The 16,495-nt window shown below is 41.8% G+C and overlaps 6 protein-coding genes across 6 annotated transcripts; 2 read left to right on the top strand and 4 right to left on the bottom strand.

The window, feature by feature from the left end:
* Positions 1-686: 686 nt before the first annotated feature.
* Bfra_012468 (putative histidine acid protein) lies at positions 687-2,593 on the bottom strand (the record flags this gene model as incomplete). Its single annotated transcript, XM_037342782.1, has 4 exons — positions 687-1,127; positions 1,181-1,973; positions 2,043-2,137; positions 2,270-2,593. The coding sequence occupies 4 exons, from the start codon at positions 2,591-2,593 to the stop codon at positions 687-689; spliced, it is 1,653 nt and encodes a 550-aa protein (XP_037187323.1).
* Positions 2,594-4,252: 1,659 nt separating this feature from the next.
* On the bottom strand, positions 4,253-5,894 carry Bfra_012467sa (putative aldehyde dehydrogenase protein; the record flags this gene model as incomplete). Its single annotated transcript, XM_037342781.1, has 3 exons — positions 4,253-5,284; positions 5,341-5,740; positions 5,836-5,894. 3 exons carry the CDS (start codon positions 5,892-5,894, stop codon positions 4,253-4,255), a joined length of 1,491 nt encoding a protein of 496 aa, XP_037187322.1.
* A 1,369-nt stretch (positions 5,895-7,263) lies between these two features.
* On the bottom strand, positions 7,264-7,822 carry Bfra_012466 (uncharacterized protein; the record flags this gene model as incomplete). The annotated part of the gene is made up of 2 exons (XM_037342780.1): positions 7,264-7,413; positions 7,790-7,822. The coding sequence occupies 2 exons, from the start codon at positions 7,820-7,822 to the stop codon at positions 7,264-7,266; spliced, it is 183 nt and encodes a 60-aa protein (XP_037187321.1).
* A 1,782-nt stretch (positions 7,823-9,604) lies between these two features.
* Bfra_012465 (putative myb dna binding protein) lies at positions 9,605-11,989 on the top strand (the record flags this gene model as incomplete). Its single annotated transcript, XM_037342779.1, has 5 exons — positions 9,605-9,653; positions 9,761-10,230; positions 10,283-10,841; positions 10,888-11,154; positions 11,205-11,989. 5 exons carry the CDS (start codon positions 9,605-9,607, stop codon positions 11,987-11,989), a joined length of 2,130 nt encoding a protein of 709 aa, XP_037187320.1.
* An 842-nt stretch (positions 11,990-12,831) lies between these two features.
* Bfra_012464 (uncharacterized protein) lies at positions 12,832-13,286 on the bottom strand (the record flags this gene model as incomplete). Its single annotated transcript, XM_037342778.1, has 2 exons — positions 12,832-13,099; positions 13,159-13,286. The coding sequence occupies 2 exons, from the start codon at positions 13,284-13,286 to the stop codon at positions 12,832-12,834; spliced, it is 396 nt and encodes a 131-aa protein (XP_037187319.1).
* Positions 13,287-13,913: 627 nt separating this feature from the next.
* Positions 13,914-15,011, top strand: Bfra_012463 (putative transcription factor cys6 protein; the record flags this gene model as incomplete). Its single annotated transcript, XM_037342777.1, has 1 exon — positions 13,914-15,011. One exon carries the CDS (start codon positions 13,914-13,916, stop codon positions 15,009-15,011), a length of 1,098 nt encoding a protein of 365 aa, XP_037187318.1.
* Positions 15,012-16,495: the final 1,484 nt, after the last annotated feature.

Genomic DNA, 16,495 nt, shown 5'->3' with positions numbered 1-16,495 from the left:
GAAGTATCGCATAGAGTCTGGCAACAGTCCAGTAGAAAGTCAACCATCGAACACCGCACGTCGAGGAAGCGACGATGCAACTAGCGGTTGCAAATATCAGAATGGAGGGAATATTTTCCGGTCGGAATATGTTTCAAAAGTATCAGATTGCTCTTGGTACTTTTTTCATTACTCTACTTGTTGCTTTTGGCTCTTGTATATCAAAAATGAATTGGTTTCTGGCGAGAATCACCCCGCTCATCGAATTACAGAGAAACAATCGAAAGCTAAACTCAGGAAGGTCAGATTAGGGTCCGTGAAAGTTGGAAGCGTTCAACCAGCGCAGTAGACAGAGAGACTATTACTCTTCCTCGGGGAAGGGGGGACATCCATGCTGAAAAGCCGCGGAAATTGGGCTCAAGTGGACATGATTACCTTGAGGGATGGGCCATCGTGATATGCACATAGCGGTAAAATAATAGCACGGGAATATAGTTGTGAGCAGTATCGGTATTTAGTTTGAGCATTGCGTAAAAAAATTGCAGATCGCCTGATTATTATCAGGCGACCGTAGGTACTTCTCTATCTATTGCCACTGTCAATTCCACCTTTACAATCAAGACTCCTCAAACACCACCATTTGGTAACAGTAAAAGTGATACGGAACGAGATCTCTTATGACTGGAATACACAAAAACTGCCATACATTAAACATAGTCCTCACCCTGGACACCCTTCCCCCAAGGATCATGGTTTCCGATTCCGTCTTCGCTTCTCCTGCTGTAATCCGCGGTACTCACTAGTCTTTCCTGTCTTGGTCCAGTTCCTTCGCCGCTGTTGCCATTGTTTATAGGTGCATTACCCATTTCCCAGCTGCCGACTCTTTCGTGTTTTGTGGTAGCACCAACACCAGGTCCTTTGACTATATTAAGATCTGTATCAGACGCGAGTTTCTCAGGACCTTTGAACCCTCCTCCACCCGCGGATGAGCCTCGTTTTAGGATCCCAACACCACCTGCGGCGTTAGGAATTATCTTCTCACGATGGTGCATTCTGAACCCAAAGATCGCGAGAATTAATGCAATAATCATCACGACTACCAACGTAACAACTGCCCCAATAATGCCACCAACTACACCGTTGACACCCTTTGCACGAAATGTTTTAGTGTTGCTTGAAGCGAGATTAGAAGACTCGTTACTGAGGATGGCCGCGCAGAATAAGGAGATGGAGGCACAGAACTGCACCAGGCGTCCAAATCATTGACCGCAAACTTTCCAATTTCTGTGACAAAATCATTGTACTTCATGTCGATCTCCGAATTGCCGAGATTGAAAAGGGGATAGGATGTCAAAGGGTCGGTGTCCGAAGTTCCGTTTCTGAATAAGAACCTAACCCATAATTCAGTCGCTTCTGGGAATGAATTGGATGAATTGTATTGTGCTTCTTCAATATAACTAAATAGCTCAAAGGCCATCATGCTTCCATATTCTGGCAATTTAGAGAAACGCTTCCTTGTGAGATCTGAAGTTGAGAGGGATGAGAGGTAAAAGAATGCTAACATTGGTTCGTAGGAACCAAAGTAAAGAGACAATTTGTCGCTGACCCCAGAACTCGAAATGGTCTGTTGAAATTGTTGAATAATTTTGGAGGCAAAGGTTTGACCTGCTATATATTGAATACTGGACCCCGTGCTAGGCGTGTTAAAAGAGATAGCCTGTTCTGATGCAAAACCATTCAAAGTCTCCAGAAGACCGAATGAATTGGTCATATCATAAATAGAGCTATTGTGATTATATTGGTAAAGTGCATAGTAATAGAGGTTGATTGCGTTGCCATAGTTAAGTAGAGAGTTATCGATGCCAGCGAAGAAGGTATTTGCAAGAGAGAGATAAAATTCATCAGAGCTAGCCATCATAGAGGTTGAACTTGGGGATGTCTTTGTAAACTTTGTTGCAATGTCGTAGGTTCTACATTGGTCATTCCCCGCGATCCTGCAAGAAGATCAGCAAATATTCCAAAAATAGTGAAGATGAGCTGTAGAGAAAAGGTGAAATGCGTACCAAATATAATTATAATCCATTGAACTCAGCGATTGAATATTGGGATACTGATAACCACCCAGAGGATAGTCGATGACGGTGCCATTGGCTAGAACCTGTCATCGCAACACGTCTTCATATCAGTAATGACTCAGTTTACAAAAATAATAGACAATGAGAAACGGATACCGTGAGACTGAGAGATAGGGAGAGATAGAAATGAGAGCAGATTGAGACATGACACATACACTATCTGTTCCTTGTACTCCCGTCACGGGAGGATAAAGTCCTTGCATGAAAGCTTGCGCGCTCCCGACGATATACTCATCACCAGTAGTCCATACTTGTAATTGGTTATTGACAATATATTGATCACTTAGGCCGTTGACGGGGAGTCCAACAGTGAGCTGTGTGGAGGTAGAATTTAGGTAACGGTCGCGAATGATAGATCCCGAGTTATAGAGTTGACTAGCCCCCAGAGGTGTAAGAACAGGAGAAGTGACATTGATCATCGTAGGGGTGATTTCCCCATAATATGTATAAACAACGGAGGACCATGTTATGGGTACCATGTTTGACTGAGCTATGGAAAGTGAAGTCATGGAGAACATAAATAGAGTAGATACCAAAACCATCTTGATAGTGATTCTAGGAAGGCAATAAAGGTTCAATGTGCCAGTTACTGTTTGAAGTCCAAAATAGCATCCAAGATAGTTTTAAAAATCGAATCTGTGTGAAGAATGAAGTTTTGAAAATTGTCTTCCAGAACGCTCTCAATTCTTGTGCCGAGTATTCGAACAAGAGATATAAACTGTGATGATTGTCGTCATTAGTTGTGCATTATGTCATTTCTTTCAGCACCTCGGGTCATTCCTTTGAGCGAAAGATTTTCTCTCCTCCAAAGCTTCTCAAAACGAGTTCGTGATAAGCTTCAAGAGCTGGATGCAGTAGGGAATGCGGGGTAAATTTAAAGCTTCGTTTGCGACAACTTTCGCGGCGAAGTATAATTTCTGATGGTATGATGAGTTATAAATGCATAGAATGATACTATCGACGTAAAAGGTTTGGGATTGTAAGTATCAGAGGATGGTAATAATCAGTATTCAAGATGTTACACGCTCATTTATACCTTTCCACCCACAGTACATTGTTTGGACGATTTGAGTATCTGGTAGAAATGACGACCAACTGTGTACTTATACGTAACGGCCTTGCGATAGAAGCTCCAAACTTTAAGTGTCAACTCGGCGACTTTCGTTCAGGATTGGTATCCTTATCAATTGCTCACTGGAGCTACTTGCGCTTACTCGAGCTTCATCCTTACCTCTTGACCAAATTGAGGATAGATTTATGCAATCAAAGATCAATCACACGATGAAGCTGACCTATTGGCTATAATTGACTGGGTGGTTGATGAACGAGGTGTGTAGCGTCCTTGCAAAGAACCGGCTTGGAAATGTAGGAGCTCTCGCACATTGATTAGAGCTTCTTATGGTTACAGCCCTTACATCCGTTTTGTGGCTGGACCGTCTACATACATATTTGGTAGAAGATATGTTTATATGATATAATCGAAGCTTACCTACCTACCCGAGCGACCCTACCTATGCAGTGCATTGCGTATGCTTGGCGTAAGAGCATGTGAACGCCTTTGGCGTCATACCAAAATTCCTTTCACCAGACCACCTTATCGAAATCCTTTTGAGGAGCGGGGTTCTCTGAAGCTCAAAGCTTAAAAAAGCTCTCATTGATGCTGCGAAGAACCCCCCACATCTACTACACCAGTTACATTTACTTGATTCATGAAGTTCAAATGAACCCCGCCAAAATTCCAACATCCAAATTACAATAGAAAAGACAAATACGTAGATAAGACAAGACTTAAACACGTTGATAACTCCAATCGCATATTCTATGCACATGCAACTTCAAGAATTTATCGATATGATAAACGACCGGGAGGGGATGTTGATAAGTCTTACATCGGCATTATTTCTGTCATGTATCATATCGGTTGTATAAACTATGAAATAGGACATGATTGTTAGGATACACAAACAACAACGTCGATATGATAAGAAAAGTAAAAAAGAATTATTCTTTTGATTTTATGGACATGTAATTTCATTCATAAACGCTAATACTACCAAAGAACCGAAACCAGGCTCATATCGCCCTGAAAACCCCAAAATTGTACAAATTAAAACACTATTTGCTTGATTAAAGAATCCTTAACCGAAGAGAGCATCACCCAATCTGATTCTTACAGACTTGGTTTGTGTGTAATTGCTCAAAGCTGCTTCACCCAATTCGCGTCCAATGCCGGATTCCTTGTATCCACCGAATGGTACCTGGTGGTGTAGCATATTGTAGCAGTTGACCCAGACTGTACCTGCCTTGAGAGCATTGGATACACGGAGAGCAGTGTTGAGGTTTTGAGTGTGGACGGCAGAGGCTAAACCGTAGTTGGAGCCGTTACCGATCTTGATAATCTCCTCCTCAGTAGAGAACTTGGCGATAGAGCAAACAGGTCCGAAGATCTCCTCTTGCATGATCTTCATATCTTCAGTAACATCAGAGAAGATGGTAGGTTGAATGAAGTATCCCTTGTCACCATGTCTCTCACCACCAGTAACAACGGTGGCACCAGACTTCTTACCCTCATCAATATAACCCATGATACGGTCATATTGAAGTTGGGAGACTTGTGGACCTTGGAATGTTTCGTGGTGGAATGGATCTCCAACCTTGTTGGCGATGGCACGGGCCTTGAATCTCTCAACGAATTTGTCGTAAATACCATCTTGAACGTAAACCCTTGAACCAGCACAGCAAGTTTGTCCGTGGTTAAAGAAGATACCGAAGTTAACCCAGGAGATAGCATTCTCGATATCAGCATCATTAAAGACGATATTTGGTGATTTTCCTCCGAGTTCAAGTGTGACCTTCTTCAAGTTGGATCCAGCAGCGGCCTTCATGATTTGACGACCGACAACGGTAGAACCAGTGAAAGCGACCTTGTCAACATCCATGTGAGATGCGATGGCCGCACCTGCAATCTTTCCGAAACCCGAAATGATGTTGACAACTCCTGGAGGAAAACCGGCTTCCTTGATGAGGTTTGCGGCAACAAGTGCGGAGAGAGGGGTTTGTTCGGCGGTTTTAAGAACGACGGTGTTACCAGTTGCGACAGCGGGACCAATCTTCCATGACCACATAAGCAATGGGAAGTTCCATGGAATAATTTGACCACAGACACCAATCTAGAGTAATGTTAGCAATTCAACTTTATCTACCTAGATATTAAGAGAGGACATACTGGTTCTTGCTTTGTGTATGTGAAGTATTCTGGGTCGGTGTCGATAACCTTTCCTTCAATTTTATCTGCCCATCCACCATAGTATCTTAAACATCCAGCGACGGCGGCAACGTCACCCTTTGCCATTGAGATTGCCTTTCCGTTGTCTAACGATTCGACAGCTGCCAATAGATCGGCATTCTTCTCAACCAAGTCTGCTAACTTGGCAAGTAATTTGCCACGACCTTCAGGTGTAACTTTGCTCCACTCTCCTTCATATGCTTTTCGTGCAGCTGCGACGGCGATGTCGACATCCTTCTCAGTGGCTTCGTGTACGGAAGTGATTACTTCTTCAGTGGCAGGATTGATGACTTCAAAAGTCTTTCCATCAACACCTTTGACCCATTCGTTGTTGATGAACCTGTTGTAACAAGATACTGTTAGCTGTTGTTTGATGTTTTGTTACGGGTGCGGGGTGCGGGGTAAATAGTGAGAGATCTTTGGATAGCAACATACAATCCTGTGGGTTGAGTATATTCGCCAGTAAGTGGCGTTTTGAGTTGGACTGAAGTCATGATGGGTATATGTTTGTGACACGCGATGAAAGTAGTTGCTCCTGGGTATATTTCTTGTGATATGGGAATCGATTTGTTTGAAGTGCGAAGAGATAATGAGGAATGAAAGAAAGAGACGGAGAGGTGAAGGGGTCGGGTAATGGGTTTAAGTAGTAGTGAATGGACAATTGCCTCCTTTCCAAAGAATTATTAATTGCAGTGTAGATCCAAGCTAATGATATCTAAATCCGAAAGCAACCTTGAAGGGAAGGAGGCGGAAGGGTGGTGGCATCAATACTCGGCAAATGTCTACGTATACCGTATACTACTAGTAGGTATTCACAAGGTTTCTTGTAACAATTAGACAAATTGGTGAGACGCGGGGTGGGTATTTAAATGTTATCTTGGCAATAATTGTGAGGGAGCGATGGAGATACCAGACTTGTATGTCTAGGTAACCTAGTAGGTTGGTAGTGGTAGCTCCTGACGGTCATATCCCATGGAGGTTGAGAGAAATTGATTTGCTACTGCTGTCTTTGTAGGAAGAGACCGACAGCGTGAGTGGAACTTGTCTATAACATGCAGCTCCCAAACCATTACATATATTCCCACCTTTCACCCCACTACATTCTTTGTATTTCTAGAATCACGACCAAAAGGGGAATATGAATGATTCTAGCCCTGATTCATTTCCAAGAGCGTCCCGACTTATTGAGAGGCTGAGGAAACCAACTTTGCGTCCAACTTCATCTCTTGTTGCTGGACCTATAAAGTACGAGGTGTTCACCTACCCCCCCACCTAATATCTAGTGCGTGCTTCATGCTCCACAGTTTCGGTGGCATTTGAGGGGTAGGGGTAGTTCTTAAGCCGTGATTGGAAACCGCTCTCAATAGCATCCAATCATTTCAATGATGCCAATATCACCAATCCATTAATCTACCACCTCGTGCACCACGAGTAAAAGTTCCGTATGCCCTTCAAGCATCAATTTGATGATTAGTGTTACCTAGTAGACTGTACGTACCTGGCTTGAGTCTGATGTTCGACGTACAGAGGGGGGAGCTCGCTCGGGTAGGTGGGGACCCAGTGATGATCCACTAATATGTCACCCTCTACATGTAGGAAGTCAAAGGTTACCCCTCATTCACGGAGATCTCTGCTACTGCTAGTGCCGGGATCTTAATGGAATGGGAAGGTACATCCTTACGGAGTATGTCCTTTCTAAATTTGATCCACACCATTGATGTAGATACTCCTGTAGTCGAGTATCTACAGTAGATTTAATTGACGAGTCAAATAAGGTTCTTTACCGTCCTACCCAGGTAAACATCATGTTGCTTTCCTAACGCATGTCATGAGAGCACAGGTAGTTGATGCCATGTTGCATACCTATAAATCCTTTTCTTCATCGTATTGCTCTGCTTTGGTATGGCTGTATTTCTTCAAACCCTTCTCGGTCGATCGGGTTATCATAACCTCGGTCTCCGCATTTTCGTGGCATTGTTCCCGCGATCTTTTAAGCTTCTTGTCAAAAGGTACCTACGTAGTCAACAATTGAAGGTTAATCACCGATAAAATGATTGAAAATTCGGTGATAAAATCTCACAATCACAACAAACACCGAATCAGTTAGTGATGTGTAGGAGCCATTGGTTTATCGTTTCATTGCATTATTGGAGAAAGAAAAAAGCTGGAGAACCGAAAAGGAAATCAAAGCGTTTCCATTTCTCCAGATTTCGTTCCGTACCTGGGGTCATGGGGGAGCGGAAGGAATTTCCGCGCGTGCTTTTGGTAATATCAACCTTGATTTATTAGGTCGGTTCAACGATTAGAGTGAGACCCTGCTCGTCTGCAATTGACTCTCACTTGATGCCTTTCGTCAATCGAGAATTGAGAATTTATAGATCCCAAAAACAATGTATTGCTTTGCTTCACTCGACGAATCCATTCTAGTTTATATTGCCCTTTCCGCAAGAAAACTCTAAATACCAAGAGCGACGTGTCATCATACCTCATTCTCTGTACTTCTTCGTCAAAAATTCGGTTACTATTCGGATCTATCCCAGCTTCATGCTCTGGTTCGGTCAAATTGTGGACATGATGAGTTGGACACTCATTCAATGGATATCAAAAGAATTGAGACGATAGACGACCACCTACTAATAAATCAACCCTTCTTTCTACTTGCTTGCTGATTGCGTCCAGCTGAACCCCCATGAGTTCCGGCTTCATGATTTGATCAAGATTCACTGTCTATTGATGAGTGCTCCGTATTGACTCGAGTTCATTCATGTGTCAAGACTTACTAGTTGCCAGTGTAAGCATCAGCAGTTCGACGATGTAATCATTCAGCTACCTGGGTATATGGGATATTTTGAATGTTGTATTCGATAACACTCTATATCCTTTGGTAATCATCTCCATCCCACCATACACAAATTCTACATGGAATTTGATTAGGTATGATTAGTCATTGTACCCATCTGGAAGTTGTATAAAAGAAATGAGGTTAGCCCTCAGACAGATGCAGTGGAGGTAAGATCACATAAATTCATGTAGAAGCTAGGCTCAGGCGAGCGAGATTCTAGAAGGTTGGACTTGGGATTTCTCCGTAGTAGTCTCTACTTGGCTCACCTACGCTTCAATATGGTGAGGGCCAACAGAGCATATTTGCAAGAGCTCTCTATATCAACAACCTACTTGCAATCTGGACCATTTGAATGACGGAGATCGTGAAAGATCACATACGTCGTACTCAAGAAAACACTTTCTATTCATATACTTGCGAGGTTAGATGGAAAGAAGAAGTGATCAGTCTCAACTCTTCAAATACCTCCATTGACAAAAGAATAAGGGATATGGTAAGACTTCGAGGCAGGTAAGAAAGTATCATCCCATGAATACATGGACGGATACAATTCCTTCTGGTGGATTTCACAATGTACCCCATTGGTGACATTACTCGAGATATCTTAACCACAGTGCAGGTCTGATCCATATCTGGGGAACTCCACGCAGATAGCATCGATGACAATAGGATAATTAGGATTAATCAATGCGCCAGGTGTTGACCTAGACCGCAGACAAAGAAATGTAAACTACATCGACGACGAAATCTTACCTCCTTCCCAAGATTCTATGTAGAATGAGAAGAGAAGTGACCATGTGAAAGGTGCAAATATTATGTCATCCCTGACTATCAACATTCTTTTAATTCATTACCACGCACGAATTCCTGTCTCTGGCTCTAGCAAGTAAATCTCTGAGAATGATTCTATGCTCGTATTTGGTACACATATATTTGACTGCCAATCCTTATCTTGGGGAAAAGTTTCTAGAGTCGAGTAGATAAATGATTTTTTGTAGCTGACCACTTTTACCACAAGATGATTTGCAATTAAACATTATGACATTCAAGAAACTCCCCAGTGATTGAGATCAAATCTTCAGTATCGACAGAATGCCGTATATACATAATAGATCGTATCAATGAATAATTTTCATTCTTGGCTTCCTTCTGTGTATCTATCATTTTAAACGGTTGAGATTTGTCTGATTGGGTTTTAGGTTTCAATTTTCAGGGCTAAAATATCACATGACTGATAAGTTAATGACGCTTGTTTAATCTAGATTTGGTATGAATGGAAAATTCTCTGTTGCGCCTATACAAATAATCTTGCATGATACAAAACAAGGGGTATCTCTTCCAAATTTTCATGCGACTCCAACCATGGCAGATTCATCTATAAACTCATTGACAATGGCTTCAACTAATGATGGTAAGTTTATGGAGAAGATGACGAGGAAGGTCGAGAGGGACCTCCTACATTCAAGCCAACCCCATTTTCCCCGTTCACTTCGTCATCCTAACAACTGGTCTTCGCAGATGTTCCGATAAAACTCGAGACCTCCCAAAATCTCCCATCTTCTCCTCAATTGTCTGCATTGAAACGAAGAGTATCATCGACAGAGTTAGAATCACCAGAAAAGAGGCAGAGGATTGAATTCGAATCAGCGCAACCACAACTTTCCATCCCCGATTCCGCCAATGAAATTGTCGCCATACAACCCGCAGATGATGTAGATGATGGTTTGGGGGATCTCGATATCGACGCTATCATTGCCTCTGGTGTTGCTCATGTCTCCGCCGAGTACCAAGATGCGGGAACTATGGAAATGAACGATCATACCTCCCATCAAGACCAATCGCATGAAGCCAACACAAGTACACTTTCTCCTCCGAAAACTCCTCATGCTCAGATTCGACAACCGAACAGTCGTGCTGCCTACGAACGACTCCGTACCGATCATCAACTGTCTCTGCAGGTGATAAGTCTAATGTCATTGGAATGTTTGGTATGGTTATCTTCAATGTGAAATTGTATGGATGGCTCTAATTCATCTTCAGGCTGTGCAAATGTTAAACATTCTTTCCGAAGGAGGATACGATGAGATAGTCGTCATGGTAACTCAAAGAGATACCGCTCGTGGACTGTCATTCCAAACATTGAACGATCTTTTTGACAAAACAAAGAGAATTTATGGAACTTCAACCTTTCTCTCTGCCGACGAACTCAATATCATAGACCCAGCTCAACGAGAGATTATTAGACTTGCAAATCATGCGACTTTTGTATCCAGCGTATTCGGTGGACAAGAGGTTGGATTTTATGAACTCAATGAACATTTCGTCAACACCTGGACTCGGGAAGGAGAGGCCATATCGAAAGCATCGGGTCAATTGCTCATGAACTTGAAGACACAAATTATTGTTGCAGCACTATCGATGGAAGAGTCAGACAAACCTGTCGAGGACCTTATAGATGAGATATTTTCTCCAGAGTTCAGGAATCTTCTCTCCCAAAGACATCCCTATCCTCTCACAGATGATGAGCTACAACTACTTGTCGATTTAGATATTAGAAGAGTATATTTGATTAACCAAGGAAATGATCCCGCCAAAATTAGTAAGATTTCCCCCGCATTACTTTTCTCATACTGACCAATATGCAGAGGAACTTAGCGATCTCTTCAACTGGGACTCTTTTCTAAGATCCACCCATATTCATATGGATGCTTATAGACCATTGGTAGAACCTTATATGTCTAAATATGGGCTCACGATCCCCACTTCGACCGGATACTCGCAGGGTTCAAATGGTGGTCCTTCGAATGGAAATGCTTTTGCATACGTTGGCACCAATGCAGATACTGAGCATACAACTCAAAACGTCCCCGAAGATGCAGGCATATATCAACAATCGACTACTCCACAGAATGGTATGCTTGTACCAACTTCACTTACAATCCCTGACTAATTGAATTCAAAGGCTATCGTCAATCTCAATATCAAACCACCTATCAACCACCCAATCAATCACCTAATACTTATTCAACTCAATATAATACTACTAGTACATCTACAACTACACCTCATCATTCTCAATCGGAATCAACCTCTGCTCTTTACGAAAAAGCTAGACAAGCTGCAGCTGCAAAGAATAATCCGGGACAGAAAGCCAGACCTGGACTACCATCTCAACGTCGCCCATGGAGCACAGAAGAAGAGAATGCCTTAATGGCAGGTCTCGATTCGGTCAAAGGTCCACATTGGAGTCAAATACTTGCTCTTTACGGCGACAAAGGATCAGTCAGCACTATTTTACGCGATCGGAACCAAGTTCAACTGAAAGATAAAGCGCGCAACCTCAAACTATTTTTTCTCAAGAGTAATATTGAGGTTCCATATTATCTTCAATGCGTGACTGGTGAACTGAAGACCAGAGCACCGACTCAAGCAGCCAGGAAGGAAGCGGAAGAAAGGGCCAGACTCGCAGGGAATGAAGAGAGCGCAAGATTTCATGGTGTACTGGCTTTGGCTGCAGGTATGCAGAATTCAAACCAAGAGAATGCAAACGGAAGTCCTTATCAACAGACTCCAGAGCCTATGGAAGATCATAAAAGCGGAAGTAACAGCCCCGAGATATTGCAAGTCGAGGAATCTGGACACGACGAATCACAACAAGTCGAAAGTCATCACCAAAATCTGGAATTGCAGGAAATGAATGTGGAAGATAGATTGAGACAGCAGTTGTTAGCTGCTACCAATATTTAAGGTGCCGATCCTTCTTAATGATCGATGGGATGATATCTGGCGCAATTTGGAGTGTTGAATTATTCTTACGTCTGCAAATGGTGTATGGGGAGGCCAGGGGTATGCAACGGGATCTACCAGTTTTGTGAATAATACGGGCGTTGGTGGTTAACTGCTTGTGAGGTATACTTGCATAATCATGAAACATGTGCAAATTTCGTCATTTCCTCGAACTTACCAAAAGCTGTACATATTACGGGTCTACAAAGCAAGATTAATCGGATGTTGGAAGAATTATGACGAATGTCATTGTTAGTATGTGTATTTCCCATTTATGCTTTGTACCCAAGCCAATTCAAGTGTTTATAAGCTGTTGGGTGGTCGGAACTTTTGATAATGCATAGAATTCTTGAAAATGATATCAAAGTTGATTGATTAGATGGGGCGAAGAATTCTTCTGACCATAAATTTGTTATGACTCAAGAAAGCTCTCTAGCTATGCAATGCTCTCACTCAATACGATCACCGACTCATGGAATTCAAAAGTTCATTGATCACAAAATTCAGGCTTTGCAATACCTGAATCCTTATTGGCCTATAGAGAGCCCCAAAATCCTTTTCAGGCATGAATACTACCTAGTATCTGGTACTTCTTTAACTTGCGCTTACCGAATTACGATTGTGCCCTAGCCATACTCGCATGCAACATATTTGAATGGCATATCCCGTGTATGTTGATTTCGATTAAATTGATCGCATACAATCAATGCCCATGTAGTATTGATACCCAGGATGAAGATCTAAAAAGATTGAGTTCGAGATAGCTAGCTATTGCCTCTCAGCTCATGTAATGTCACTAAGGATCATTCCACTTCGGTCATAGCTGTGAGCTTCCTCCTTCCATCAACTAGCTTGATCTCCCAGATCACCCAACTGTTCTTCTTCGTCTCCACGCCTGTTGTATCATCCTTGATCCTCCATCTTGTAGATATAGCCACAACGCCGTCCTTCTTTTCCGGGTCCTGCCATTCATGAAGCACATCCCATGTGTCTTTGAACATCGTTTTAGTCTTTCGTTCTTGTTCAACAATTGACGCAAACTGGCTATACAAGCAGACAGTGTGATTGATTCTGGTGATACAACTATATTAGCTGGGCTCCAAAGAACTTGTAAGATCCGAGTTACTTACTTCATCACGAGACTAGGATCCACTTGCTCAGAAAGCGCTTTGAGAGCAACTTCGGTATTTGATTGCATAAATAGAATATCGTTGAGCTCTGCTGCCCACTCGCCAAGAGTTTGATTTGGAGTAGACATAGTGTATTGCTTGCTTTGAAGAAAGTAGAGGTCTGAGATTTTGGGATTTTTTGCAAATATTGAAAGTTCGACGGATGAATGTTGATTTCATAGCAATTGGAGCAGTGAACAAATGTCTTCAAATATACTCTTCCTGTGAGTAATGACTACCAGTATTCATCTCGGATTATTTTATTTTCGACCAGATTCGACATCACGGTATTTGCGGAGTTGCGGATCACCATCCTCGTTTTAATGAACTATAATATAAAGTAGCACTTACCCAAAAGGATCTCTTCAATTGAATCATGTATCATGTGACTACGCTTAGCGTTCTCCGCAAGAAAGACGCTAGCGGAGTTTCAACCAAACTTTAATACGATTCCGCAAACCCATTCTTTAATCCCTCATGAGATCTGAGGAAACTTCGCAAAACGAACAACCAGAGCTCATTGTGACCCCTCAACAGAGGAACGATGAATTGCAATGTCGAACAGATTACGGCATAAGTCATGCGTCGCGTGCATTCAGATGAAGCGGAAATGTGACCGAGGCTTGCCACGCTGTCAGCGTTGTATCAAAAGGGGTTCGGAATGCCACTACATCGGCCGAGACTGCCACCGGCAGCAGCGAATTATTGATACTGCTATGCAGCCGCTAGTTCCTAGCCAAGAGCAGTTTTCTGGACGAGCATCAAGTAACTGGCAAGTGGAGCAGTATCATGCGGAACCTTCGTCTGCAATTACACCATGCTGGGACGGGGCACCCTCAAAGCTTACAGACAATTTCAACCTCACAGATCTCTTTGACAATTACAGCTTCGATTTTCATAGCATACAAACCTCTTCCTCTCAACAGATCCTGAGTAGTCCCGACTTGGGTATTACCCAAGCCAGCTCAGATGTGGAACTCCTGCCCCGGGTGGAGTTCATGGCAAAGCGGCTTGCTATCATTCCGGGAACGTTCGTGCAGAATGGCCATACTATCTTCATCCACAGGATGCAATTCCAGCAAAACCCTTCTGTGGCTTTGCATGATGCGATGAGCGCATGTGCATTATATTGCATGAGAGGTGCGATGAATCAAGCATTGGTGTTCGGTAATTTGGAGCTTAAATGCCAGCAGTTGATTGCTAGTACCAACGCACTACTCGTTACTAAAACAGAACTTCTCGCGGCTCTGCAAGCCCTTTTACTTTACCAGATAATCCGGCTCTTCGATGGCGACATTCGTCTAAGAGCACATGCGGAAGCCGATGAATCGGTTACGATCTCGTGGGCAGCGCAACTAAACAACATGATCTACCATGAGCACCAGGATGTGTTGTTTGATCTAAACTCGACAGAGATGAGTATCGTGACCACAGGTAGTGATTCGAATTGGAATTCCTGGCTCGTGAATGAGAGTATACGGCGGACCGTCATAGCTACATTCATGCTGAACGGAGTCTACAATTTCTTGAAACTTGGTTATTACGTCCCAACGAAATCACATCAATGCTTCACCGCCCAGGCAGCACTTTGGGGTGCGCAATCCGCTCACGATTGGACGAGGGCCCGAGAAGAGACGGCGAGACTCGAGATATGGGTCACGCGTTGGGATGAGAAAATAGCGAATGTAAAACCCGCAGACTTAGAAGAGTTTGGTGTGCTGGTAATGACGATGCTATGGGGACTTGAAGCCACGCAGACCTGGTTGGGAAATCTGCATGTCAAATATGGGTTTGAAGACAAGTTAGAAAAATGAGATACTCATTCTGACCTTGATGTATATCATCAAGAAATCGTACGTGTCTAACTGTTGACATGAGACATGTATTGACTGTGCATTGTCGATTAATCTCTGCCACTTGTTTACGAAAAAAAAACCCTTATCTATAGCACTTCACACCAAAGCTATTCCCAAATGCTGTAGATAGTAGATACCTTTCAAGATACCGAAACATGGCTATATAAATATCCACAGAATGATCGTGGCAAATAGATGTCCTTGCGCTTGTCTGGGTTTTCTGCGAACCATCTTCCCAAGAGCTCTTATAAATTGAAATCATTATTGATTTATAAAGTAATTCAAAATAGGGCATTGAGATTATACATATAGTAGGGCCGTATATGTGGTAGGAATATCGGTTATATACTTTTTTCCCTAGAAAAAGGTTCTCCACATAAGATCTTGAATGTAGGCTCTTATATTATAATAAAATAATATTATTATAATATTTAGTGAAAAACTTAATCAGATTTAGCTTAGGGACAAATCGAATATATAATATAATAATAGAATTGAAGTCAAATTATAGGAATGAATTGAATTGAATCTAATTTGCTTATTCCTTCTAGATTTTCTTTAAAGAATATCCTAGGTTTATATAGTTTATAATAAAATCCTAAAGCTTTAATACTTATAAATAAGATTGATTTAAATCGAATCTTATAGAATCGTATTATATTATGAAAAGAAAGTATATCAATCAATTTAGTCCATTTTGTCAATAATCTTCCATATAATTCTATCTCATTCTATTCCATTATAAATCAATTTGATAAGAGATATTATATGATAATAATATAATATGATTTAATAATATAAATTCAAATTATACATATATTATCCATCAAAATATCTCTTGATTATTAAGATATTAATAAGTGATTTAGTATACTTATTATAGAATTTCACATAAGATATAGATATATAGTAGTCAGGAACTATAAGTTATAGATCATTCCCTTATTCAAACCTCGAATGAGAAAGCTGTAAGTCATTCAATACATATGACTATAAATACAAAAACAATGCTTAAGAACTAATTATGTACTTATTCTTTCAAATATATTGAATAAAGTGTATTTGATTTATATTTCCAGATGAACAAATGATAATATTATAAACTCAATGAAAAACTTTAAACTTCCATTCGTTAAAAAGAGTCAACTATGAGGAAACGTGTGAAAGTGGTGACGAGCTCTTTGTAGCACAGAACTCAAATTCCATACAATCGCCCGAGACCAAAGCACAATGCTCCCCGTTAAATTCCTGACCAGAAGGGCACTCCGGAGACTGCTCGCTAATACACTCTTTGGAACCATCCGCCCACTTCATTCCTAGCCCACAGTCTGGAGAAACCTTCGCTACACACTTCTTGCCGTTGAATATTAGTGCCCCGGTACACCTGGGTGGTTGCTCAGATGCACACTCGGTTCCGTCGAAAACCGTGCCCACGTCACATT

The sequence above is a fragment of the Botrytis fragariae genome (genome assembly GCF_013461495.1).
Source record: "Botrytis fragariae strain BVB16 chromosome Unknown tig00000347, whole genome shotgun sequence".
Taxonomy (NCBI): domain Eukaryota; kingdom Fungi; phylum Ascomycota; class Leotiomycetes; order Helotiales; family Sclerotiniaceae; genus Botrytis; species Botrytis fragariae.
Note: the sequence above shows the minus strand (reverse complement) of the source record. Positions and strands in the feature narration are given on the sequence as shown.